Raw genomic sequence first — 27,706 nt, 5'->3', positions numbered from 1 at the left:
TGCATATTTGTCATTTCCTTTCTAGTCTATTAATAAAAATCTATTATCGAACTTCCTTCCTTTAATAAAAATATATTTCAAGTAGTTCCTAGATAGACTGGGTACGGCAGGACCGAAAAAGTGGTGATCACTTCTGGAGAAAATTATTATTAAATACAATCCTTTTGGATGAAAAAATTGTTATCTTATTTATTTTTTTAGTGTTATTGGATTACTATTCATTTGAATAGGAAGTTACGGGTTTGTTGTAGCTGTAATAACTTATTTTAGATTGTTCAGAGTGCTCGAAAACTCTTGAGGCATCATACAGAGTGCTACTATCGTCTCTCGGGGAAAGTCCCAACTTTATGGTTGCATTGTTTCTCAATATTTCATTGGCCATCTCCAATTTCATGGGAGTGTCAAGTATTAAAAGGGACTTTGATGCAAGCACTCCCACATGAAACAAGTTGTAAGAAATGGTCACTCCATGGGTTAACCTGAGATGAGCGATCGATGTGTTTCTTGCAAGCATTTCAGATACCAATTTGTGACTTTGGGGATAACAAAGGAAAGGCACTCTCAAACAAATCTCCAGTTGTTTGATGTTTTGGTTGGTTGATAATGCATTGAATAGCGTTGGTGTGTTTAGGAATGATGTTTTCATTGAAAGGCTTTGAATACTTTTGTTTTCAACCATCATCTTTGAAAATGGTAATGCAATTTCTTCAGATTGCTCGTCTGCAATATAGTCACAAGCCAATATTAACATTTTTATGCACTGATGAACAGCAATCGAGTTACAAAGGTCGGGCCAATATTGTTTGGCGAGTTCGGTCACTTTGCACACCTCTGATTTATTTCCAATGGATTTGTAATCGAATAATCGACCAAACTTGATTTTAATGTATATAGTTTGGAGCTGTGCGTTGGAATTGATGATGGTAGTAATTTCATTTAATTCTGTTTCCTCTGGCAATACAATGTGTTGAAACATTCCAAAGAATCGTTCGATTGTTGGTTTGGGTAATTGTTTCAAGTACAATTTTCCAATTCTACAATTGGTGTTGAGACAATGACTGATTGATGATATACACCAATACCTTGCATACTTTTCAAGTATTCCTTGGTATGTTTCCAAATCTGAATTCTCTCTCTCATCACTGCGATGAATAGACACACTGACACTCTTGATATTTGGTGATGATAGTTGTACGAGACCATCCAAACCATTTCTATCCAACTCGACAACACCCATTCTAATTTCGATATCTTTGATGTGTGGGAATTGTTGAATGATCTTGTGAACCAATTGATTGTTCGTTGTGTAGAGTATCATTGATTCCAAGTTGGTTGTATGTCGGATTAAATCCAATAAATGTTCTTCTGTATTATATTCCTCGGTGTGTTTACAAATCAAAGTTGTAATATTGTCACGACTAAATAACGAGTATTCTTTTGCCCATTGATTCTTTACTCCTTGGTAACATTTTTCTCTTGATGCTTTGTCTTTAGTCAGACGAACAGTCAAATCACCAAAGTAAGTTGAATATGTTGTGATATGTGATTGTACTAGTTTAAACCATTGTTTGCACACCATTGCAACATTTAATATCTGTTTTGTTAGTTGGTATTGTTCTCTTGCTTCGTCAATTAACTTTCCATTCCTGATGAATATTCTTTCATTCTTTAAATCATTCTCTTCTAGTTTATAGTACTCTTTGATAATTGATGATAAGATATATAAATGCATTGTGGATTGTAGAGAGATACAAAGAAAGAATTTTTTTTTTTAACCGTATGTGCTGACCCCGAGGTTGAGTTTTTTTTTTATGAGATCAGTAATTTGAAAAAAAAAAGAGACGATTAAATTTCTTTTTACATTTATTATGAGGCATCAGAAGAGATAAAGTAGAGGATAATGAAGAGATAGAAAGAAAGATAGTATAGTTATATATAAATATATGCTTTTTAATTTTGAAACAAACTCGTTGGTGCTAAATGCACAAGAAAGGGACAGGAAATAGAGTTAACAATCTTCAACTGGGTTGATTCGCCCATTGCATTATCATCATTCTCTGCTTCGATCAACTTTATTTAAACTATTAATCGTCATGTTGGAGTTGTTTTTGTTGTTGTTTTATCTGTAAGTACTTCAGTATTTTTGCAATAAAGATTATAATAGACAAATAAAGTTGTTCACATCAAAAAAAATGACCCCACAATGAACAACGATCAGATCCGATGTTTGCCATTTATTCCACCAGGTATTTATAAAGCTATGATAATGTTTTAAAATTAACAAGAGAAATCATTATACTCACTATGATTTATGTAGAGTATAGGTATCGACCACTAAGTTGAACAGAATATTATAAGTATTCGGTTTAACTTTCCCAAAATAAAGTATAAAAAATATTGAATTGGTCATGATCTATTTTTTTTTTTTTTGTATTTAATATATTAAGGTTTCTTTAGTTTTCACCACGGAAAGGAACAGGGTCATTTGGGGCATTATAGTTGAAATATTCGCCTATAAAATTTCTCCCTCCCGTCAGAGGATAACGGTAGTTATAGTATTGGAATGTATGTTTAGGAGGGGCATATGGCGATGAAAGTGGAATTAGATCGTAGTATAAAAAAGTCCAAGGACTTGGTGGTTGCATAGAAGTAAAGTTGGTTTTTGAGTTTCCAACATTATAAACATAGACTTTTGCCTTCCATTTCGATGTCATCTCCGAGTTTGTCATAACCATCCCCCAGTCGAGTCTGTATTGGGTGGTTACAGCCGTACTCGATGTCATAGTCATGATCATATGCGTGAGATTAAGAGTCCCCTGGTAGGGAGAGATTTCTTGATCGAAAATATACCATTCAAAATTTTCTCGGCAGTCGTGATTTCTTGAGAACAATGCTTGGCCAGAGAGGCCCACATTGATTTCTGAAAAATAGTCAGTGGTGGGTGATTTCGAAACGGCCAGCGATCTTTCGAATTCGACAAATGTTGCCAATTGGTTATTGAGTGTGAATACTCCTTGGTTATCAAACAGAATAGCCTCACCGGTATTCCAGTTGATAATGTGTGATTTTCTTGAATGATCTATTCCGATTCCCATCAATGTAATATTGGGGGGTACAGAGCTATTCGTCATGAAATTGGGACCTTTGAAGTCAAAGGATATCGGATATTTAATTGTGAAACTGGGTATGATCACTCGGCCATAAGCAGTACCTATATTCTGGTACGCTGGCTCCATTGTTGCTATTGTAGAGTATCCTCCATCACTGTTTGGGAATTCGCATATTATTTGATTTCCTGCCGGGTCGGTTCTGGTGAATAGAACAGGGACTTCAAATCTTTGTTGCTGATTTTTTTCATTCATCCATTCAACAATAAGAGTTTGATTTGGAGTAAAAGGATGAGGGTCAGAAAAATACAAAACCAATTTATAATCTGTAGATCCATCATCAAAATCTAAAAGTAAAGTAAGCAATTAATTAGTTGTGTATACAAAAAAAATGATTGGTGGGCAATAACACATACCAATGTCAACATTATTTAAATTGTAATAAAGGTTTTCCATTTCAACCCAAGCGTCGAGAATTGTCGTATTTACTCCATCTTCTAGCTGAATTGCCCATTCCTTTGGTATTAAATCTCGGATGGCACCAAGTTGATAGTCAATTGGCACAGGATAGAGGTCCAGAGTATCTGTCCACTCAGAATATGAACCAAAATTCGAAGAAAACTCGGGTGTGAATGCTGATGGAATGCCGCCCCAAGTTAAAATTTTTGATAAACTAGATTGCTTGCTCATTTCATCCATTTGTTCTTGCGAGATACTGGTATCGTAACTGACAGAAACTGATCCAGATGCAGAAAGACTACCTAGACCTAATGAGGCACCCATCGAGGCAGATGCGGCGGCTGACCATTCAGAACTAGATGTAGAGGTAGAGGACGACTGCGTGGTAGACATCAATTGGACTAATTTCCCTCCCATGTAGGCGTTCTTGTAATAATAAGTGCCATACTTATCGAAAATCGGGAGCAAATCTGTCTTTTTTTTTATATTTGCCACATCTTGGAGGAAAATAGGGTCAAACTTTACATAGTCTTGGTCTATTTCAATATAAGTGGATACACATTTGATTTCGGTTTTGAGAACGGACTGGGTCGATGAAGTTGACATCGAAGATGCTTCAGAAACACTTTTTTCTCCAGAAAAAGCGGCACTAACATCAACTACTTTAGTATTTACACTAGCAGAGGTGGAAATAGCTTTTGAAAAACAATAGATTAATTTTGAGGTCTTGAATATTAAAAAAAAAATTATATATTGTTACTTACTGGCAGATTCTTGAAGTGATTTTTGAATATCTTGAGAGGTGGTGTATTTCTCAGTTGAAGTAGAGAAGGTACATTGAGGGAGGGGTTTGGCAAGTAGGGAGGGTGGAATTTGATAAACTAGTCCTCTATACGGGTCTTCGAGGATATTGTCAGAAATATCTACACAATAATCAAACTGAAAAACGGGGGCTTTTCCTTCGTCACCATTTATGATATTGATTCCAAAATTGAAATGCTCAGAGCCAGCCAATTTCCACATAAATTGGTTATCGCTGTATAGAAACCAGGGCTAATATGACCAGGAGGGACCGACAGTGGATCACAATCTTTCGATATTTGACGGTAACACTCTTTAAAATGAAGGTTCGGATCGGATGAGGAACAAACTCCATCATTGTTTTGGTCAGAAATATCAAAGGTTGGAACTAATATATAAAACAAAATTAATATAATAGTAATATAGATATCTATAGTTTAACTTACAAACCGACTCTGAACATCCTTGTTGAAATTCAAGATTATTGGGAATACCATCACCACAAACTATAGTAATAAATTTCAATTAATAAATACTTTTTCCCTTATTGTTTTTTTTTGAATCATGTTTAATTTTACATACCATTTTTTGAATAAAATATTCTTTCACCGCTTGGGAAAGGATGGACAATAAAACTACGTTTGGAACGTGGAGAGGTGGAGGAGATTATAATTTGAATATGGTGAATGATACCAGACTCGAAAAAAATTGGATTTGAAGATATATCTACAATTTCAACTTCGTTTAGTTTGTACTCGGTTCGTCCATTTACAGTGAGAGTAATTTCTACGTTATTACCACCAAAACGAAACACTAGATACTTTGAGGATCTTACTTGGAGATAACCTTGAAGTTCGCCAAATACTACTCCTTCATAGCCTTGGAGGAAGTTTTCAATAGAAATATCTGGTAGGATAGTCTTTGATATGAATTGAGAGTTTATGGAGCCCACAAAAGATTCGTAAATCATTCCGGATGCAAAAACTGTGGTATTATAATTTATATGTTAATTTTGGTTCTCATTTACTCTTTTTTCTCATGATTACACTTACTTGTGTTAGTTTCTTGGATGGTTGGAACATTGGTGATATTATTTGAACAAGTAGATGGCGGGGAGATTTCAGAGTTGGTGTGGCAGGCAGAAATGCTTTTGTAGGTCGAAGTGCATGATTGGTCACAAGAAAGGACGGGAAGAACCGTGGCGTCGTCAATATGAACATTGGAATTTGTACAATAGATCGAGGAATTCTGTCCGTTGGATTTTATGACATCATTTGTAAAGGTTGTACTAGCCCCAAGAATTGATATATCCGACCCTTCAGAATAGATAGAAGGTCCTGATTTCAAAGCGGTGTTTGACATGAACTGGGTATTGTACACCTTTAATGTTGAATCGATGGCTGAAACGGACCCTCCCTTCGAACCATAGTTGGAAGAAAAGATGCAATTGGCCAACATTGACTTTGATTTGAATAGTCTAAGGCCACCATTTTTCGATCGGCATCTTGTAATCTTGATGTTGACCAGGTCAAAGGAGGGGGAGTCCTTGACGTCGAATGAGAAGCCTACATTTTGGCAATCAATCGTAGTATTACCCATTCTGTGACAGAAAACATAGTTAGAATATTTTATTGTTATATACTATTTGAATACTTACGATTTGATTTGAATGACAGAGCCATAAACTGAAATACCTGTGTTCCCATCGCCAGAGTACACCAAGTTTTTTGTTAGTTGAATGGTGGCATGTTGGGTTGCCTTGACAGAGCTGATTGCGTCCTTTATGTTTTGAAACTGTGTTGCATTACAATTTGTAGGACATGAATACGATGGGTCAACAAATAATACTATCCTGTTGTCTGCAATGAAAAAAAAAAACAAGATTAATCTTGGTGTGTTTCTGTAGTTTAAAACCCGCCTTCAACATACCTATTTGAGCATCGACTAAAGCCAACAATACAAACAAAAATAGTATTTGTACGTGTGCTCTTTTCATTTTTGATCAAAAATAAAGAGTGAACACGTCTTACAAGGTTAACAAGTAGTATTCACATACACAGTTAGTTCTTGTGCAATGAAAGCAATATTTATAGTTATCTATCTAGTAATTTTATTATTTTATGCTCCTTATTTTCATGCAAGAGAGGTGTTTTATGCTCGACAAGGATCAGGTTGCCAAGTTCATTGTGGGACATCAGACTTCCCTTTCCCAAACATTCAAGCAGCCATTGAAGCAATATCACATGTAGATAATCCTATCCTTATATTGGAACCAGGTTTATATCAAGGTGACCTAAACATTGAAATTAATCTCGATTTTAGTTTAGATATAAGGTAACTATTCCAATTTGTTTAAAATGAATTGGCACATAATAATTATTTTTTTATTTTTTTTTCAGATCATCCCATGGCTTAAATCAAACCAAAATAGATTGTCAGTCTTTGACTTATGCATTTTTTATTACTGGAGAATCAGTCTCGATCCAAGGTATTACAATATCCAATTGTTTTTCCAATTACGGAGGTGCTATTAAAATACAAGGTACTAATGTGTATTTGGATAGCGTTGTTCTCTTTAACAACTCTGCTCTTGTCGGTGGTGCAATCCATGCCTCTTCATCAAACGTAGAGATTTCAAATTCTCAATTCCACCACAACACTGCAATAGTTGAAGGCTCTGCGCTCTCATTCAACTCCTCAACTTCCAACATTGTCCAGACCCTAGTTAAATGTAATAATGGACCCTCTGATATCACCGCTAAGTCGAGTCAACTGTCAGTTTTTGGTAGTGATGGAGATTTTTCAAAACTAATAACAAAGTGCATCCTTTCCTCCATTCAATCGTTTGATTCATCAAATTCCTACTGCAACCAAATTTCCACTTCATCCATCGGCGATTGTCCCATTCAGCCCTTTGTATCACAGGTCGAACCAACTCCTTCATATGCAAACGAATATGTTTTTCAACCAGGTTGGGTTTTGACGTCATACTTGTCTTGTATTGTAGACCCAACCCTTGTTTATGCAGGTAATACTAGTTGTGATGGCATTTCAACAATTACTAAATCTTTTGTTCCATACCCAAGTAAGTTAGCATAAAACAACATTGTACAAAAATCAACATAAACTAATTCTATTTCTTTTTATTTCTCAATAGAGTTGGACTCATTTATGGATGATATTCAGTGCCCAGTTTCAGGAGTAATGAAGTCGTTCATTCAAGTGAACGAAACCTTTTCATATGACTTCCATCTTTTGGCATCAAACATTGGTGTTGCGGTATATATTGACAATGTGCTACTGTTCAATTCATACTTTGTCACTGAAAGTATTGACTCTGAAAGATCAATTATTCTTGGGACAAACCAAAATCACAAAGTTATAATCTACCTTTTTTCTATAACTTCTGGCACCCGTTCATTCAGTTTGACTTGGAGACGAACTGACCGACAGAGTTTCCAACCTATTGTGTCGTATTCAATAGAGGATAACTATCCTGCCCCATGGTGTGGTGACGGTATATGTAACGAGATTCCTGAAAGTTGTCTCCGTGACTGCTTTGAGCAAATAGCGGTAGAGTGCCAGGCCCAGGCAACCCCAAAACCTCTTTATGAAAACTATAAAAAGGATTCTGACATTGTTGGTAGTCTACTCAACAACCAATACAGGTTCACTTTGCCTGGTCTCAACTTCATGGGACACGGTGTTGACCTCTTGTCAATGAAGGAAACTGCGGCTCCATTATTTAATCTTGGGTATTGCACTGGCGATCCCATAACTACTGCCCAAGATCTTCCACATGGACTGGTCTATACAATTCCAAAGGGATTTTCTGGTCATATTAATTCCAAATGTGAATATGAAGCCAAATCTGAATCATATTCATCTGCTCAGGAAATGTCGTATGAAAAATCAGTAAACATGGGTCTTGATACGTCATTAAGTGGAAGTGGAGGTTGGTTTACAAAAGTGTCCTTATCGATGTCAATGTCGATTAGTGAATCTGTCCAAGAAGCAAAAGAGTTGGAGTCACAAACCTCAGGATCTATCTTTTCAACAGAAATGAAATGCGAAGTTTCAAAAGTTCAAATGTCGTCGTTTAATTTCCACCCAAAGTTTGTCCAAGACATCTCACAAGTTTTTGACACTGAAGCTATGAAAAAGGTTGTCAAAAAATATGGAGTCTTCTACAAAAAATCTGCCACTTTGGGTGGTTCATTAGAACAAATCACAAGTGTTTCCTCGTCGCTTATCAACTCAAGATCTAGCAATTCACTTGACAAAAGTATGTCACTATCGTTTGACGCATCCGTTTCCTCAAGTGCTTTTGGGGCCAGCGGAAGTGTTAGTTTGGCTGGCTCTTTAACGTCTCAGGTTTCTGAAGAAGAGCAATCTCAATACGAATCAAATACAGAAAGAACGACCCTCATCGTCAAAGGTGGTGCACCTGGCTCTTATGGTGCCAATACCCAAGTACCATTGCAAAAGTGGCTAAAATCTGTTCCTTTGAACCCCGTTCCAATTGATTTCCAAGTTGGTTTGGTGTCCGACATTATTCCTTCGGAATGGTACTCTTCCAATCAAACTAATATAAAACAACTTTGGATTCAAGCCCAGGAAGAACTCTATTCGTCGATCTTTTGGGAATCTTATTCCAATCCTTTGTTTCAACAACCAAACACTACAAGTAAGAATGATTTTAAAATTGTAGATAAACCAAAATATTAATAATCATTTATTTAGGCCCAAACTTTACCCCAATTGTCTGGGTGGCAGGATTTTATTCCTCGGTTCCCTCGTTCGATTTCTCAGCAAACTTAACTTTCACAAGTGAGAACAATGTGACCTCAAAGATTAACAATCTGAAAGTATTGTCAATGACTCCTACCTCTATGGATTTCCCTCAAGGGGTAGGAATAAAATCTCTCGATATTGGAATTATTAAACCATCAAGTATTATTGTCAATAATAGGACCAATTGGGCTAATTCTCCATCGAATTGTGCTTTTTCGGATCCTTCAACAAACGAATTTTATGACCTCGGAGATTTAATCAAATTCAATGGAAACTTTTATTCGATGAGAAATGGCACTGGAGGAGCTGGTGGTATCTATTTGGTAAGTAGCAGTCTAACAAACATCTCATCCAATTCTAATTCCTCTTCATTCTTTCTAGAATATCGTGAACCTTTGTGACACTCTCTGGATTTGTACCTCCAATGTAACAGGTTCTTCAAATGGAGATTTGGTAGGATGCCAATTTGACGACCAAAGAAGCGACAAATTGTATAGTTATCCCACTGGTGATGCAAACAAGTTTACAAACATCACAAGATATCAGAATGGAACTGACCGTGGCCTAACAATTACCTACTCTACCCCAAAAACATATCCCAATCAAGGCAATTGTTATGATACAAGAACATTGAAGGTTCATGTGGTCTGTGACCCCGCAGTCAATGACGGATCTTTGACTCGATATTGGGAGGACGAAACCAAAAAATGTATCTACAATGCAGTTATTCGATCCCCTTATGGCTGCCCAACGATTTCCCTTGTCGACCCAATGACCTCCCGACTCTATCGAATGAGAAAGGAAAACTCTACTCGTTATGTTCCTTTGGACTATCCACCAAACCACCTTCAATTATATTTGGTGCAGCCCCAGCTCACCAATTATTCCTCCTTTGTTTACTCAAATGCTAGTTTCCAAAGAATCAGTGTCATTGGTTTGTGAAGAGATGGTACTCACCGAATACAGAAGATTCGATGAATTGGGTGGAGTAATTACCTTTGATCCCAAACAGTACCCAGGCAGAATCATAGGTGTAAAGCTTCAACCAATTCCATACTACAAAAATATGAACATAAACTTTACGCTCTCAGTCGACTCGCTCTCTGTCGTCCAACAATGCCCAGACCGCGAGGAAATATCAACCAATTGCGTAGACGACACTTACACAAGTATCACAAATGGCTATTCCAAGGTTTATGTATCCACAACAACAAAACCATATGTGGTTAATAATTTAGACAGAGGCCCTGTTTTTATTCCAATCGACCCAATGGGGAAATCCAACTCTAAATATTATGATTTACTCAATCGTTAGTAAATTCTAGAATATTCATCGACAAAAAAAAAGGCCAAATAACCTTGCTCTGGCAAAGTATCATAATAAATTAATTAATTTATTATTCCACATTTGTTTTGGTTTTAATTAATCGTCATTGTCAGATTGATTAAGGTCATCTAATAATCTGGATTTAAAGAATATAATTTCTTGTACGTTGCTCTTTAAAATGATTTCATCTAATCTAATACTAATTGCAGATGAAGAAACTGTCAAACGTACCAATGAATTTGGTAAAATGGTGTTGGAACGAGGATTGCATTTAAGTCCTAACTTTATGGTTGGGTTATTTTCCAATATTATGTTGGCCTCTTCCAATTTCATGGGTGAGTCTAGTATTAAAAGGGACTTGCATGCAAGCACACCCTCATGGAATAATTCGTATTGATTTCCTACTCCATGGGTTAATCTAAGATGAGTGATCGATGTGTTTCTTGAAAGCATGTCAGCTACCCATTTATGATATTCTCTACTGGTATTTGCAAATTAATCTCCAATTGTTTGATGTGTTGATTGGTTGATAATGCATGGAATAGTGTCTCTGTGTTTAAGAATGTTGTATGCATTGAAAGGATTTGAATACTTTTGTTTTCAATCAACATATTTGAAAATGGTTTCGCAAGTTCCTGTGATTGTTATATTCACGAAATTTCTATTGATCTTTTTTCTATCGATTCATGTCAATTGATTCTTTACTATTGATCTTTCTTGAACAACTTTGAAATAACGAAAGTAAATTGAATATGTTGTGATGTTTGATTGTACTAGTTTAAACCATTGTTTGCACACCATTGCAACAATAAATATCCTTTTAGATAGTTTATATTGTTCTGTTGCTTCGTCTTGAAACTTTTCATCCCTGATGAATATTCTTTCATTCTTGAAATCATTCTCTTCTAGTTTTTAATATTCTTTGATGATCGATGAGATGATAACTAAATGCATTGTAGATCTTGGTAGAAACACACTCTCTGAATCAAAAAAAGGATCGGGTGACATCTTCGAATTTATTTATTTGTTTTGTCTTTAATTAATCGTCATTATCAGATTGATTAAGGTCATCATCTAATAATAGTAAATCATCTGGATTTAAAGTATTTCTTTTGTTATCTTTTATCGGAGTTATTTTGGAATTGGAAATGATCGATTTAAAACTACTATTATTATTATTATTCTTTTTAAATGAACTCTCACCAAAATCGATTTCATCGTCTTCGATTAGAGCTTGATCTACAGAATCTTCGACCCAATTAAATTCGTCGTCTTCTTTTTTTACTATACATGACTAGTGTCCAATTCATCGATTGATAATTCGTCGATACCCTTTCTAGCATCACGAATATTGTTTGCCAAAGCATCTGATATTTGATTGAATTGATTTGATTCATTTAATGAATCAATTTCCATTTCAATGTTTGCCAATGATTCCACAAGTGTATTACTGTATTGCATAAGATCTTCGACATTATTGATCGCTGTTACATCTCTACTCAACCATTTTTCATCCAACAATGATTCCTTGTCATCCAAACCAATGATCATTGGTGGTGATGTTGTACCAACAACAATGTCATCACCATCATCATCGACAGTTGGTGTAACAGTAATAAATTTCTTTTTAGTTGATAATGTTTCTGCTGTTGGTGTATTTGTTGTTGTCTCAAGTGGTTTGTTGGTACTAGTGGCAGCACCAGGAGCGATTGATTTTCTTTGTGGTATAGATGAAGATGGAACTGGTTTTGATAATCTACTAACCGGCTGTGTGGTTGTTGAAACAGTACTTGTAGTACTTGTACTTGTAATAGTACTATTACAAGAACCCAAACTAGACCCATATCGTCTAGGTATTCCTGAAACGGATGATGCTGAAGATGATGTTGTTGTTGTACCACTGCTGGTTGGATGAGGCTGAAAACTTGGCAAAAGTGACAGAGAGCATGGATGTCGAGTTGGACATGACAGATTTTAAAAAGGGTGTACCAACCGTAAATGTCAATGGCGCACGTGCCAAAACTCCCACCTCCTCCTCGACCTCCTCTACCTCGACTGCATCTGGTCGTGCATCTGCGGGTGGCAGCTGGTCGAACATGGCAAATAGATTCTTTTGTGTAGTTGGTGTGTATCCATAGAGCATGGGCATTGCTCTCTTTTCGTTGAGTTCGCAGTTATCCGATCCTCCGTCAATCAACAGTGCCGTGACGGCACGCTCAAGCAGGGCCGCTTGTCAAGAGGATCATGTCCGGCTCTTCAATGGCACGTGTCACGATGACCAATATAAACTCTGCTGCACGTCTACGCAGTTGTTCATTGAGTTGGTCTTGCGAGGCAGTGACTATGCTCTGCAACTTTATATCTTCTATTTATTTATGTAATTCTTTTTCATTATCAAACTACACCCTCTATTCATACGATGGTTTAATTTTGATGATCAAGGGTATGACAATTGTTTGTTTCATTTTTTAATCACAAGTTACCAACACTAACTTTCACTATAGTTGCTCGTAAATGGTTCTCTCTCTCTCAATTTTTGGTACTCACTTGGTTTGCAAATTATGGAATGCTTGTTAAAGTCTAGGCAGGTATTTGGTACTTTTCACGTACCTGTTCTCTCTTGTGGTCGGTCATGTCACTCTACCATGAATTACTTTGAAAGAAAATTGGACCAACCACTTCAAGAATCCATCTCTAGTGGAAGAATTTTTGCAGTTGTTCGTTGGAAGAAACGTCTCCAAGACGTAAGCGAAGACACGAGAGAGGTAGACGAGACCAATTTCCATTCGCACAATTTTACTCTAGAAGTAATGGCGCTGAGGACAGATCTATCCTCAGCATTATCATACCAAAAAATAAATGACAATAGCAGAGTATAAACTATCCTTGTTTATTACTCTAATGGTTTATACAAAGATGAATAAAAAGTAGAATTGAAATAAATAGTATTGTAAAAGATGATGTTTAATCACCAATTTTTTTTCCCATCGAAAAAACCCAACTTTTTTTGGATTCGAAACAATCAACCCGATCAAAAGTGGAATTGAATTTATAATCAGGACAGGTTTGCTACTCATCCGTGAATAAATAGTAAGATTGAATACTCATTTTAATCAATTAATAATAGAAAAAAAACATTAAAGTTCAATGATGGTGAAACTAGAAAAGTTCCTTGTTCATACCCTTTTGGTTCTCTCAGTTACTCACGCTTTTTTTGATGATATTCGAGATATACACAATCAAATATCATCATTTTCTTCCCAAGACAATGGTAATAAAACATCACCTCTTAATGATGATAAAATAGCACCTATAACCCCAACTTTAAAACTGTAAGCATCCTACAAAATCTCAAATTAATATTATCACTAACATTGGAATTATATTTTAAAGAAAAAACAAAACTATATAATATTTTAATTACCATTAATAGTATTAATAAGCAGGCAACAAAGTTACACAAACAAATAAATGATGAATATAAAAGAAAATATATTAATATAAAATTTGGTACCAAATTAATTTTTGTTTAATATCAATCAAGCTTAATAGCCTATGGATATCAGGATGATCACTAAGCCACCGAAATATTCCAGAAGCACCATAGGATCTTTCCCATTCACATTCAGAAGGGAGGAGTTGATAAAATAATTCTGCAATCTCTTCATCGATTCCTTAATCCAAATCAATACTATCCTCATCTTTTTCACCATAGAGTAATATTCCAATTGATTTGTATTGGATTGCTTTTTTTAACAAATAGACCATCGTTTCTTTGTTTAACTTCTGACAAAGGCATATCCGAACCCAATTTGCTGAGTCTAATAATAATCTTTAGAAAATGTTCAAAATTTGAGAGCAATAGTTGAGCAATCTCCATTGAATGTTGTCGTGCGCACTGAATCCCAAAAGAAAGAAAACGGTAGAAAGGTATTGTTGGAAATGTATTGGCCAGATATTCGAGTAGATCTATTCGTGATTTTCTGATTAATGTCAAGATGGCAGAATTTGACATTGTTGATTCGCATGATACATATATTTTAAAGGTATCGAGAGGAATAAATTTAAGTATTTTAACTTCTCGATATCAATCCAGTCCCGACTGGATAAAGTTCATAAGAGTCAATATTCTCCATTAAAATCTTTCTTTTGATTAGATTTTTTACTCGATTATTATAGTAGAAATGTTGATTATTAATATTTTTAATGTTATTATTAATAATACTATTATTGTTATTATCAATATTATTGATCGATTTGGATGAAGATGATAGATGGATTTGAATGATTCAAATGGTCCATACACAATCGATGATTGATAGATGTTTAATATTACTTCTGAAAAGTGTTGATGATATCGATTATGATAGATATATTAGAAGTGTATTCTACTAATTCAATTGATTGGCATAATTGAATATCAATCTACAAGTTACAATGTGACACAATATTATTTGAACTATCCTTCATGTTGCATAGTTGAATAGTTGATCAAGATCTTGCAAGAAAGAAAAACAAAATAAAATTTTTTTGGGTTATATTTTTTTTTGTAACCCAAGGAGGTGTGGTATTGTAATATATATGTAGACAACGTAGTAGTATGATCATATCATTGTTGAAAGCTTGTTTATTATTTACCAATACAAAAATCTTTGAAAATGACATCCAGTAGATCATCAACATTTACGTGATGACTGATAGCACCAATCTCTTTGATGGCACTTCTCAATTCTTCGGCTGCAATGACAACATCATATTCACAATAATCCAAAAATCTATCCAACGACTCTACACAATTTCTTAAATGTTCTTTATGTCTTAATCTTGTTAACAATGGTTCATCTGAATTACTTGTTTCAAATCTAAAATATAAATGGAAATTATTAATTATTTTGATATGAATATTCATAGTTGATTGATTGATTGGATGACATACAAATTCTTTAAATTATTTTCTAAAACTAAAAGTAAATCTTTTATACCTTGATTACTTGAACATGATATTTCACAATGATTAATGGTTGTTGTAGAGTTTGATTGTTGTTGTTGTTGTATTTGATTTAATAAATTTGTTTTAATATCCTTCCAAGATTGTTTGTTGTCGTTGTTGTTATTGAGTAAAAGATCTGTTTTGTTAAATACAATAATAGTATTGGAATTGATTAATTCCAATAATGTTGGATCGATTATTATTGTTCCAACTTGACCACTTGTAAAAAAGGAAGAAGAATCAAATACACAGATACTTATATCTGAATCTTTAAATCTTTCCTTTGCCATTACTATTCCTTCTTGTTCAATTTCATCTTGTCCAACTCTAATACCTGCAGTATCACCAATCACCACGGGGTATCCTCCGATATCCAATACCACCTCGACAACATCACGAGTTGTCCCCGGTATCGACGAAACAATCGATGCTCTTCTCTGAGCAAGTATATTGATAAGTGAGCTCTTTCCAGCATTGGGTGGACCTACAATAGCAATAGACGCACCCTCTCTGAGACGCTCACCAATTCTTCCGTTGGCCAAATGTCCTTCTATCGTCTCTTTGATCTCTCTTATTGCACGTTTCGATGTTTCAACGACCGCCGGATCAATCTCTGCATCGTCTCCAAAGTCTATAAATGCTTCTGTGTATGCCGACGCTCTGATGAGTCTGTTTCGTAGGTGTGATGTAAACTTAGCCAACGATCCTTGCATTTGCAAGAGTGCTACACGACGTTGATGGTTGGTTTGTGCGTCCAAGAGATCTGACAGGCCTTCGACCTCAGACAAATCCATTTTGTTATTATCAAATGCACGTCTTGTAAATTCACCCGCAACAGCCGACCGTGTTCCTGGTACACATGCAATAGCGTCTAGTGTGTCGTGTACAACAGCTCTGCCACCGTGAACGTGTAGCTCCAATACATCCTCTCCAGTAAAACTATTTGGTTGAGGGAACCATAGCAACATTGCCTTGTCTATTTGTTCTTTTGTTTGAGGATGATGTATAGATGACAAGGTTGCCATTCGAGGTACGATTGTTTTAGTTCCTCCGTCTCCACTAATACTAGAAAACATAGTCAATCTTTGTAATACATCATTTGATGATCTACCAGATACTCTAATCACTGCGACACCAGCTTTATTCGATCCAGAACTCAATGCAAATATTGTATCTTTAAACTTTAATGATTGAGATGATGAGGAGTAGGAGTCATCATGATTGCTACCAGTACTGTAATTCTTGTTGTTTTGACATTGTGTTATTATTGTTGTTGTATATGATGATCTGTTGCTGTAAATAGAGGATGACAAGATCCTTCTACTCGTCGACGATGAAGATAAAGATTGTAGTAATCGAGAAGAAATCATCATCCATTGTTGAGATGAAACCTTCTCTTTTGTTAGATAGATGCTGTTAGAAAGGAGAAGGAAAAAAATTATATAAAATTAAATTTGAAAGATGAGTCGACACACAAGACGAACAACGAATGGTTCATTATCAATCAAGGACTGGTACTTGCTTGTTTCCATGATTGAAACCACCAACATGTTCAAAGACTACAGTCATGCTCTCGCCGTCATTCAACTCGATAGCCGAAATCTCCAGACCAATTAAGTATCGATTGAGCAACAACATGGTATCGGTCTACACAAGATAGAATAATACAATCACCAACGTCAGAGTATGTTTTTACTATGTACTTTCAAAACCTGAATCATTCTGTATATAGCTATTTAGGATAATTCAAACAGACCTGTCCCGTGCATAATATTGGAAAGTAATTAAACACCATTTATAGTACAAAACGTTTGATTATCCCATTTTTGTCATACTTTGGTTGGGATTTTCAATGAAGTTATTTTTAATCTATTTCATTCTTTTATGTATTCATTCATTCATTAATGTAGAAGATTTATAGTAGTAGTAAACAACAATAGTAATATAGTAATAGTAATATGAATCATAAAGATTGTAATGATGAAGAGATAATACCAGTTAAATACAAGTCATCAAGAGAGGTGGGTATAAAGAATACACTTGATTGTACAATACTAGTTTATGTATCATCACAAGAGTTTGCAAATTCAATTGGTATTGATGGAAGGATAACATCTGATCAGCAACATAGTCATCATAGTCAGCATAGTCAACAACAACAAAACAAGATTAATAAGAAAGTTGAATTTGTACCTATACTACCTCAAGATCATCTTATGTTCTTTATGGGTGATAATGAGTATGCCTACATACAAGTATTCTCAAATGATCCTTATCCTCGATTCCTATTCAACCGAGTGATTAGAACTGGATTTACACTATCTGTATTACCACTTCATTTGACTGCTGCAAAATCAGCATTCAAGAGTAATGATCCTACTGCACTACAATCAACAACACATCATTCTTCTTCTTCTTCTTTTTGGAATTGTATAGAATCATGGAGTAGGTCATCTCCAATCCAAATATCAAATCCAAGTATTCCAATTGCATTTTCATTTGGTGTACTAACAATGTACCTTGTAAATAAACTTGTAAAATAATAATAATAGTATGTATAACCAATTGTCATGGTTGGTCAAATCAAATATATTTATTGATGATCGTTAAAAAAAGTAGTAGTGTATGTACATTTGGAAGTATTGTTTGAATATTAATGGTGATTAACGATTAATAATATATTGAAAGATATATTCAAATACTTCAGAATCGGCAATAATATCTCGATGTTGTAAGAGATCAAACTCTTTGACTTGAATGATTCCAACATGTTCAGGATCATTCTTCCATTGGTTACAAAATTGAAGACTTTCCAATGGCACAGTTCCATCACCAAGATCAGTCTCATAAATCTTTGGTTGTTCATCGAATCCATCGTTATAGTCATAGTATATTTCAGTTTTGATACCATATCCATAAATACAATGAGTATTTACACCTGGTTTCATTTCACTTGTTACTGATGAAATTGAATTATAAATTAATGTTGTATCCTATAGAAAAAGAGAAGATAGATTAAAATTAGTATTTAAAATAATATATATTTTTGTATTTGCTCATCAGCCACTCTTTTTGTTTTATATATTTACCTTTAATCCAAGATCATTAAATAGATTGGTAGTTTGACCTAAAGTATAATTGGTATTCTTTGCAGTGATAAATACTTTATCTTTTGACCAGATAATAGGGTCAGGAATCAATTGAATGACTCCTCCACTTTCTTGAGCAAATTTCTTTAAATAATCCTTATTTATCACTCCAATACCAAAGTTATCACCTGATAGCTACAATACAATAGAATGGATGATTATTATTAGTTTGGGTATATATATTTAATTAAATGATTGATGGTATGATGTATGTTTTTATCTACTTACAACAGTTCTAAGAGCTTTTGGAGAACCAGACCAAGGTACAGCGATGGGAATAAAAGAATCAATGTATTTAGCCTTCCATTGATCAGTAGCTATTTTATCTAAAAAGTATAATGACAATAGACCACCCATAGAATGAGCTACAAGTACAACCTTTTGTTGCTTGTTCATTTCATAGGTTGATTCAACCAACGATTTGAATTTATCAAACCAACCTCTTTTCTCTAGCTCTTGAATCGATAGTCTCCAATCAAATGGAGCACCTCTAATATTTTTACCGACTTCATAACCCAAATCTTCAAAGAATTCAACCATTTCACCATAGACATTGGTGATACCAATTGGAAAAGAGAATTTATAGTCTAAATAGCCAACACCTAGAATACCACCGAAATCAATCTCTCTAATTTCAACACCTGGTGTATTTGAAAACTTTCCAGTCGTTGCATCAAAGTCTACTGCCAAATTATCAAACCAGCACTTTTGAACCAACAATTCAGGTAATGATAACCAAATTCTAAACCAATCTTGATTCTTTGTACAATAAAATGCTGGTACCTTTGTTTTGTTTAATTTTGCTTCAAGTCCACCTAAATAAACATAAAAGTAAGTAAATCAATCAATTATATAGATATATTTATATTTTAGTTGTTATTACATACTACCAGCAATACCAGGAACAAGAATAATAGGTTTAAGAGCACCACCAAGTACACCTACAGGACCACTTCTCTTGGTGTTGATTGTTTTACGGAGTCTTTGACCAACTCTTAGTTGACCAGATGATTCTCTTTCAGCACGAAGTGTATGATTGACACACTTTAATGGTGAAAACAATGAATTCTGCATCGCTTCACAAGCCAACTGCAATTCATCGTGAGGTTTGTCATTGAGAATCTTTAATAGTTGATAGGTTGCAGTCAAACCAGTTCCATCTTTATCTACTAGTTGTTCATTTGTTTTATCATTCTTGTGAATAACTTCTATCTTTTTAGAATAGATAAAGTGATTGTGGTTGTCTATTGATATATAAACAAATAAAAAGATAAACAATGAAAAATAGAATTTCATCTTTAGATAAAAAAAAAACAAAAACAAATAATTAAATGATAATTAACAATGATTGCAAATCTGATTGATCTAGTGCAACTAAACTTTATAGATTGTGATGACAGATAATGTATATAATAACAATAGAATGATGAACTAAAAAAATAAGAGTATTCGAGTGAACTCGAAGTGTTTGTTTGATTGTGATGATTGGAGTGGGAAATAAAAGTATGGGAAATAACGATGATTATTGTCTCTCAGTGAGTGGTGGGAAATTAAATCACTGGTAAAAGATTGGGGGTATGCAATTCTAAAAAAAAAAACGAGTAATTTTAAAAATGGTACACCTTTTTTTTTTTGATAAAAAGAGATAATTGTACAATTAAAATATTATAATTATTATTGATATGTGAGATATGTAAAATAAAATGGAAATTTAAAAAACCCTTCTAGACAGTTAGTGAACAGTACAGTCGACAAAGGGTGATCGAACGAAAAAATACTTCAATTTAAATTAATTGTTTTCAAATTTTTTTTTACTTCCCCCAGGTTTCTCAAACTCAGGGTTGTCCCCGGAAGAAAGTAAATTTCGAAAAACTATTTTAATTTTATTTTGTTTTTTTGTTTTCCAAACTATACTACAAACACAATCCAGGGTTTTTTCTTCTTTCAATTCAAATTCTAACCAGATTTGAGAAATTTAAATTTCCCATGGTTTTGTTTGTTTGTCTTTAAAAACCTTAACCCTTTTCAAAACAGATATAAAGAAATGAAAACAATGATTCTCTCTGGTTTAAAATAAATATATTTTTTTTTTTATGATGATTTATTATTCATTCATTCTGTGTGTCTAAAATTATTATTATTACTTTGGTTATTTTTATAATTTGAATATTAAAAAACAGTTGAGTAGTATTTGAGGGATCATTAAGTTATTGATATTTTTATATTTGTACTATTATTATTATTAGGAATGATATTGTAAAGTTTCTTCGAAAGTAGTATTTGTAAAATTGGGTGAATTGATGGTAGCGTATTCTGCCAAGTATGACTTTTGAATGAGACGATCGAGTTTTAATGGAATGGGTTTTCCTGATTGGGCCAATCTGGTAAATATGTAGAATAAGAGTTCATCTGGGAGATAGGGAAAGTAGTCAACATAGTTTGAAATATTGTCAACAATCTTTTCAATACATAGGTCTCTGAGACTAGACACTGTTTGTTCGGGACTAAAACAAAATACATCGTTCATTCTCTTGCTCTTGGAATATCCACCCAAAACATACATTTTACCATTATATACCCATGCACTGTGAAGTTGTCGACAACATGGAATAAGTGTTTCTATTTTTGGGCATGTCCATCTCATTGTTCCTAATATAATAAAAAAATTAATTAATTAATTAAATGTTCGAATATTAAGGTTTTATCATGACTACATACTAGTATTTAATATATATAAATCATTTAATTCTTGGTGTCTACCCCATCCTCCAAATACAATCATACTTTCTCCAATCGATACGGCAGTATGTAATTGTCTTGGACTTGGTGATACACCTGAAGTTGGTGGTTGTGTCCATTCGAATGTTTCTAAAATAAAAAAATAATAATAAATTAATACCAATATTAAATAGTTTGTTTTGTTTTGTTTGTTATATAATATTTATATTTACCAGTATCTAAAATAAAAACCTTATTATCCTTTTTTTTATCATTTGAACCACCAAATGCATATACCTTTTTACCAAAACTACAAATAGTGTGACACCATCTCTCAGATGGAGGAGTACCAGTTACTTCATGCTTGGTCCATCGATTAGTGACAGTGTTGAGGGTGAATAATTCATTTGAATATCTTGCTCCACTACCTCCAAATAGAATCATCTTTTTTCCGACACTGCATACTGCATGCGATGATCTGGCGGTTGGAGTGTCGCCTTGTTGTGGTGGTTCGCTCCAAGTAAGGGTCTTTAGGTCGAGGGTGTGAAGATCATTCAAGCACTTTGAACGATATCCACCAAAGACGTACATTTTATCCTCTATTATAATTGCTGAATGTCTATATCTACCAATTGGAGAAATTCCTTTAGTTTTAACTTCTACCCATGTAAAATTATCTAAATAATAATAAAACAAAATATTAGAAAAAGTTTAGTTTAATCAACTCTTTTTTATATTATATTTATTGTTGTACTTACCTAAATTTAAAAAATATAAATCATTTAGACCAGATGAACCATCGGGAGTTCCACCAAAAAGAATTAAAGTATTTTTGTATAGACATGTGGTATGACCATGACGTTCAATTGGAAATACACCAGTTATAAAAGTTACTTGTTGATCAATTTCCATTGGTTTGGTTCCTGATGGATTGGGTGTGGCATGTGTTGGTACCAATTTCCAACCATTTGGTGTAAAGCTATTATCCTCTTGTTGTGGAATTCCCATTGTTTCTAAGATAATATTAATAGATTTGGGAAAACCTATAAACTACGACTACTTCTTTGATTAATTATTAATTATTTTGGTTGGTTGTGATTCTATAAATATATATTATATTTGAAGTATTTTGGTTATTATTATTATTATTGTTGGTTATTAAATTATTATTATTAGTTTAACTGTTTTTACACTGGTTGTAGGTTATTTTATCAATATATATATATCTAAAAAAAGAGTCGGGTGCAATTTAAAATTCTATGATCTGTTGATTAAAAAAATGGGATCTTGATATTGTTGTTGTTACAAAGTAGAAAAAAAAAAAGAAACAAAAAAAAATATGCTCTTCAATTTGTTATGAAATGCAATTTATCTGTATATAATAAAAAGTGAATTGAATTAAAAGGGAGGAGATGGGAGTTGGTTAATATTGTACAATGTTTTCTTCTTTCTATTCTTTATGTCCAAAGTTGTTGATGGTTGAACATCATTTTCCAAATTAAACTTGGATTTAAAAAACAATAAAAAAAATGAGAGGTGTGATTGGTGGGTGGGAGACAGTTTGATTGATGGAGGTCGTAGATAATTATAATTATATTTAATTATTGATGATTAATTAATTGTTGATTGATTGATTGATTATTAACATCAATAGTATTAACTTATTTGTTATTACAGGTGATTGCTATTGCTTAATTTATCGGTATGATATTATTATGATGATTGATTCAACTGAAGTGTTGATGATTCTATCTATCTTGACAGTTGTTAGCGTTTGTTGGAACACTATTTTTTTTTTAATGATAAATTATTATTGTTGTTTTATTCTTTTTGAACTCATCAAGATAAACAACAACAACAAACAATTGTTCAAGAATATAATAATAATAATGATAATTATCATATGACAGCCAGGACTGCTAGTAGCAACCAACAATAACACATTAATTACCCAGTGACACCAATACCAATACAATCACAACAACAACTGAGGAAAAAACGAATAGTGTACACAACAAGTTGTGTGATGATGATGATCTAACCATCAATCAGGTAGGAAGAGAAATCACGTAACGAAATATATAAAAAATACAATAAAATAATAATAAAATATCAATCGATCACACATGTCATTCATTCGTTCATTCATTCCTGGATATGAAGAATAGAATGGAATCAAGAGTGATTGATTGATGATGATATTTTGTAGTAACCCACCCATAGGGGGGTGGAGAAGGAGGAAGAGGGGGATGATCACCCGACCAAGTAAAAAAAAAAAAAAAGAAAAGAGATTGTATGTGTAGGTTTGCGTTTTTGTTTTTGGGTGTGGTGTGTTTTGAAAATGTAAGTAATCTTTTGGTTGGGGGTTATTGGAGAGGAGAGGAGAATAAGTCGGTAAAAGTGTAAATTAAAACACAACGCCAACTATTCCAAACCAACAAATTCAGACGGATCTACTTCCAGTTTGCAAATCAGTTGAATGTTACTGAAATAATAATTAACTCCCGTAGCCTGAATCTTCTATGGTTTGTTTTTGTATTCTATGAATATGTTGTTTTGTCCATGTCCATTCTCTCGCTCTCTCTATTGATTGGATGATTGATTGGTTGCTGATACTGATACACAAACATACAATCACAAAAAAAAAAAATATAGTTTTTTGTTGTTTTGTTTTTGGATCTTACATTTTGTTTGGAGTTTGGATTTGTTGATTGGTTAAGATTAATATTATTATTATTGATTTGTCTCTCTGATAAGAAAATAAATTTAAATTTAGTAATCTAGATTGGATGAATGGCTCTTGTTGTGAATTGAATCAATCTTTGAATGAATGGTGAAAAAGAACCAAGTGAAGTGAAGTGGAAAAAAGGAAAAAGGAAATAGGAGATAGATAGATAATCGATTATCTAAATAATTATTATTATTATTACTTGTTGTAGTTGTAAGAAGAAGAAGGAAAATGGAAATGGAACACAAACAAACAATGAAGAATATTCTTGATATCCACAACTCACTCCAACTCTACCATTGCAACACAGGATTAATCGTCCATCTGTCAGTCCCTCTTACAACTACCATTACAGTGAGTAGTAAGAGTAGGCAGTATTGGAAGATTCAATGGTGGTTCATACAAAACAAACCGAGTAAAGCTGTTGTGGCACTATCAAAACCCGTCCGCTACTAACAAAACACACACAACAAGTGTGTGAGTGGGTGGGGGTGAATGCGAATTGTAGTAGTGGTAGACAGTGGCATTGTTGTTGTGTGGGAGTGTGAGGATTGGATATCGTTTTTACTTTTGATGGTAATCGATCCATCCATTCGAAAATGTAGTGTGTTGTTGGAATATCCTATCCATTCATTTTATTCTCTCTCTCACTCTCTACCAATAAAGTAATTTATGTTTCCATTCCTTTTCATTCTCACAACCTACCAAAAAGATATCGGAATGACACACACAACAATCATTTCATTCCAGTTGCCAACATTCCAATTCCTTAACTTTTTAATTTTGGAATAATTGTGAATCAATGGGTGATGTGAATCATGAATGCTTACTTACATTTACAAAAAGTATTCAATTTACATTACAATTTACAAGTTTTGATATTTACTACTGTTTCCTTAACTTTTTTCAATATCTCTAATTATTATTATTATTGTCTATATAAGGATTTTGTTGTTGTTGTGTTATTGTTGTATTTACAGTGTAGGTGGAGGGGGAGGGCGGTTATATATTCAGATGATGGTTAATTAATTATTTACAATGTTGTTGTGTGATTTACTACGATTATTATTTGTGATTGATTGATTTGCTATTTCTATTTAAAATTTAAATCCATTTCTTTAGCATATGATGATGATTTATTGAGAGGGTTATTACTGATATCTAGGTGATAATGATCTTAATCTCTGTTTGATCTATATTATATTATATTATAATCTCTAAGTTGTTTATGATTAATTAATAAATGAATGAATGTTTGCAGGTGTTTGATTTGTTGTCTGTTCTGGTCTTGAGCACCAGCATCAAAAATGCATGTTCTTGTAAAGGGGGCATCATCATAATAATTGTTGTTATTATTAATGTTCTTTTTGTTGATTCAATTTAATAATTCCACAACAACAACTTCCTTTTTGGGCTAAAAACAGTTTTTTCCAAACAGAACAGATTGGAGATCGTGATCCTTTTTTCACACAATTGAAAATCATTGAATTTGAAAGTAGAATTGTAAAATAATATTATTAATAATCTCAATATTCATATGAGTACAGAAATTATTGTAATAATTTGATTTAACAATTATTTATTATTTAATTAATTATTTAATTAATTATTTAATTATTTATTTAATTTTTAATTACAAGTTGTAAAATCATTAAGGATATGTGGAATTTGGGTAGATGGATACATGAATGGCAAGTCAGTACCTTGGAGAGGTTCAGGGAATTTAAGTGACCATTCACGTTGAATAACCTGAAGGAATCTAACCAATGTACCATCGGCACTCATAACTTGACGATTTAAATTACTTAAACCTCCCATCATTGCAAGAACTGTGGTAACTAATAGATAGAATATTAGGGTAAATACAAAAAAGAATTAATGATTAAATTGATATTTTTATATTTCATACTTTTAGAATCCCAAGTTAAGATTGGAGCAATTTCATCACCTTGATTACTTATGCTCTCAGTTGAACCATATTGATTTTGCATGGCAGGTCCGCTGATCATGTTATAGTACCAGGCAATACCACCGACGAGTTCCAAATCTTCTACTAAAAACAAAGGGAATGAACCGTATGGAGTGACGACATCGTTGCATTCGATCGATTCAAAAGATATTTCTTGGATGCCGGCAGCCGACATGTAGTTGGGATAGAGTGATGGGAACTTGGTGACGTTGTTGACCGATGCAAACATGCCTGGGTATTGTTTGAGATGCGAGAACCAAGTACGTGCCCTCTCTCCATTTTCAAAGACCATTCGGTTAATTGGAACGTCGAGGTATGGCAGCATCAAGTATTTCCATTGCTCGTGTGAGCTAAACCACCATCCACGTTGCACTGTAATATCTCCACTTGGAGTTGAGAAAGTTGCGTTTTGAAGAAGGTTACGCTTGTTGATCCAAAGTTGGTCACGTTCTGAAATACTGTCCCATTGACTGTACAGATCCATAAACACAGTGAGTAACTCACCTTCATATGGGTCGTCTAAATAACAGTCACAGTCATTCTTGTAGTTGTCGGTGGTTGGTTGTGCCGATGTGTTGCCAATATGTACGACGGCCGAGATGTACCCTGGCTCGTTATAAAATACAGCCTTGGCATTTGCCTTTAACAGGTTCATGTAGGCCTGGTATCTAGTGGCGAGTAGCTGGTAGGCTGCTGGATACGATGATCCTGCGGCGGTATGATTGAGTGCACTGATCAGACCCATCATACCCCAAATCATCTCACCATTGTCGAGACCTGGTACACGTTCGCTCCAATACCCTTCGATGGGCCAGATACCCGCGTCACTGACAGTCACCCATGGGAAGAACCCTCCGTAACCGGGGTACTGCGCATTGAATGTTTCATAGGTCTGTATCTTTCTGTAGAGGATGGTAAAGAGGTTGGTAGTATTGGCACCGAGCAACGATTCTGGGAACAATGTCTTTTCCTGTTCACTCTGATTCACTTGAACATGGAAGAAATCCAATGGATTGTTACCATATGAATTGATACCCATCACTGCCAATGCTGCCATACCCAAGTGAATACTCTCTTTTGACGGTGCACTAAAGTTGTGTAACGGACTTGTAAGTTGTCCAGTCGTATAATCTATCGTTCTTCCATCATATGTATAACCAGTTAAAGCATTTAAACCAGCTCCATCTTTACAAAACTACAAATGATGATGAGTAGATTCATTAATGACAACTATATTTAAACAATAAATATATATTATTATATCTACATACATTTCCTTCCCAATGTAATACATTGTTTAAAAAGTCTACTCTATCTTGAGCATCATCTAATAAACTTTGTTGTGTGTATAGTTTTGAGAATCTACACTCTTGAGAGTATGATACATGTACAAGTGCAAAAGTAAATACAAGTACAAGTAATAGTTGATATCTTGTAGTAATCATCACTTGTGTATCTGTATCTGTATTTGTATGAGAACTCTCACTCTCTAGTGTTCTTATTGAATGTCTTTTACAATTGATTTCACAAGATCATGATATTCATGCTTTGCAAGGTATGAAATTTCGTTTCTTGCGTAAATCCCATTATCTAGATATTTTCAACAGAACACTGGTAAATAATATATTAATGATTAATTTTTTTTTTTTATATATATACAATTG

At 33.9% G+C, this 27,706-nt stretch overlaps 10 protein-coding genes across 10 annotated transcripts; 3 read left to right on the top strand and 7 right to left on the bottom strand.

Moving 5' to 3' along the window:
* Positions 1-77: 77 nt before the first annotated feature.
* On the bottom strand, positions 78-1,732 carry DFA_11586 (uncharacterized protein; the record flags this gene model as incomplete). The annotated part of the gene is made up of 2 exons (XM_004350482.1): positions 78-133; positions 664-1,732. The coding sequence occupies 2 exons, from the start codon at positions 1,730-1,732 to the stop codon at positions 78-80; spliced, it is 1,125 nt and encodes a 374-aa protein (XP_004350533.1).
* Positions 1,733-2,453: 721 nt separating this feature from the next.
* On the bottom strand, positions 2,454-6,363 carry DFA_11585 (uncharacterized protein; the record flags this gene model as incomplete). Its single annotated transcript, XM_004350481.1, has 9 exons — positions 2,454-3,454; positions 3,524-4,261; positions 4,331-4,489; positions 4,615-4,755; positions 4,814-4,873; positions 4,950-5,351; positions 5,420-5,871; positions 6,025-6,226; positions 6,297-6,363. The coding sequence occupies 9 exons, from the start codon at positions 6,361-6,363 to the stop codon at positions 2,454-2,456; spliced, it is 3,222 nt and encodes a 1,073-aa protein (XP_004350532.1).
* Positions 6,364-6,441: 78 nt separating this feature from the next.
* On the top strand, positions 6,442-10,476 carry DFA_11584 (uncharacterized protein; the record flags this gene model as incomplete). Its single annotated transcript, XM_004350480.1, has 7 exons — positions 6,442-6,701; positions 6,767-7,098; positions 7,375-7,452; positions 7,525-9,054; positions 9,111-9,484; positions 9,543-9,870; positions 10,073-10,476. 7 exons carry the CDS (start codon positions 6,442-6,444, stop codon positions 10,474-10,476), a joined length of 3,306 nt encoding a protein of 1,101 aa, XP_004350531.1.
* A 1,051-nt stretch (positions 10,477-11,527) lies between these two features.
* DFA_11583 (uncharacterized protein) lies at positions 11,528-12,586 on the bottom strand (the record flags this gene model as incomplete). The annotated part of the gene is made up of 4 exons (XM_004350479.1): positions 11,528-11,562; positions 11,656-11,772; positions 11,820-12,405; positions 12,482-12,586. The coding sequence occupies 4 exons, from the start codon at positions 12,584-12,586 to the stop codon at positions 11,528-11,530; spliced, it is 843 nt and encodes a 280-aa protein (XP_004350530.1).
* A 547-nt stretch (positions 12,587-13,133) lies between these two features.
* On the top strand, positions 13,134-14,475 carry DFA_11582 (uncharacterized protein; the record flags this gene model as incomplete). Its single annotated transcript, XM_004350478.1, has 5 exons — positions 13,134-13,361; positions 13,553-13,578; positions 13,632-13,820; positions 14,252-14,283; positions 14,327-14,475. 5 exons carry the CDS (start codon positions 13,134-13,136, stop codon positions 14,473-14,475), a joined length of 624 nt encoding a protein of 207 aa, XP_004350529.1.
* Positions 14,476-14,561: 86 nt separating this feature from the next.
* gtpbp3 (GTP-binding protein 3) lies at positions 14,562-17,047 on the bottom strand (the record flags this gene model as incomplete). Its single annotated transcript, XM_004350477.1, has 5 exons — positions 14,562-14,712; positions 14,793-14,826; positions 15,127-15,350; positions 15,425-16,891; positions 17,001-17,047. 5 exons carry the CDS (start codon positions 17,045-17,047, stop codon positions 14,562-14,564), a joined length of 1,923 nt encoding a protein of 640 aa, XP_004350528.1.
* Positions 17,048-17,436: 389 nt separating this feature from the next.
* On the top strand, positions 17,437-18,021 carry DFA_11580 (uncharacterized protein; the record flags this gene model as incomplete). Its single annotated transcript, XM_004350476.1, has 1 exon — positions 17,437-18,021. One exon carries the CDS (start codon positions 17,437-17,439, stop codon positions 18,019-18,021), a length of 585 nt encoding a protein of 194 aa, XP_004350527.1.
* A 120-nt stretch (positions 18,022-18,141) lies between these two features.
* On the bottom strand, positions 18,142-20,615 carry DFA_11579 (uncharacterized protein; the record flags this gene model as incomplete). The annotated part of the gene is made up of 5 exons (XM_004350475.1): positions 18,142-18,471; positions 18,568-18,762; positions 18,856-19,442; positions 19,515-19,923; positions 20,589-20,615. The coding sequence occupies 5 exons, from the start codon at positions 20,613-20,615 to the stop codon at positions 18,142-18,144; spliced, it is 1,548 nt and encodes a 515-aa protein (XP_004350526.1).
* Positions 20,616-20,869: 254 nt separating this feature from the next.
* On the bottom strand, positions 20,870-22,353 carry DFA_11578 (Kelch repeat-containing protein; the record flags this gene model as incomplete). The annotated part of the gene is made up of 4 exons (XM_004350474.1): positions 20,870-21,276; positions 21,346-21,495; positions 21,579-22,022; positions 22,104-22,353. 4 exons carry the CDS (start codon positions 22,351-22,353, stop codon positions 20,870-20,872), a joined length of 1,251 nt encoding a protein of 416 aa, XP_004350525.1.
* A 1,772-nt stretch (positions 22,354-24,125) lies between these two features.
* DFA_11577 (uncharacterized protein) lies at positions 24,126-27,487 on the bottom strand (the record flags this gene model as incomplete). Its single annotated transcript, XM_004350473.1, has 5 exons — positions 24,126-24,251; positions 25,111-25,160; positions 25,711-25,911; positions 25,983-27,237; positions 27,314-27,487. The coding sequence occupies 5 exons, from the start codon at positions 27,485-27,487 to the stop codon at positions 24,126-24,128; spliced, it is 1,806 nt and encodes a 601-aa protein (XP_004350524.1).
* Positions 27,488-27,706: the final 219 nt, after the last annotated feature.

Source organism: Cavenderia fasciculata (assembly GCF_000203815.1).
Source record: "Cavenderia fasciculata unplaced genomic scaffold Scf_EUAJFUG02HR96I-5, whole genome shotgun sequence".
In the NCBI taxonomy this organism is placed as follows: domain Eukaryota; phylum Evosea; class Eumycetozoa; order Acytosteliales; family Cavenderiaceae; genus Cavenderia; species Cavenderia fasciculata.
This window is presented reverse-complemented; position numbering and strand designations above follow the sequence as displayed.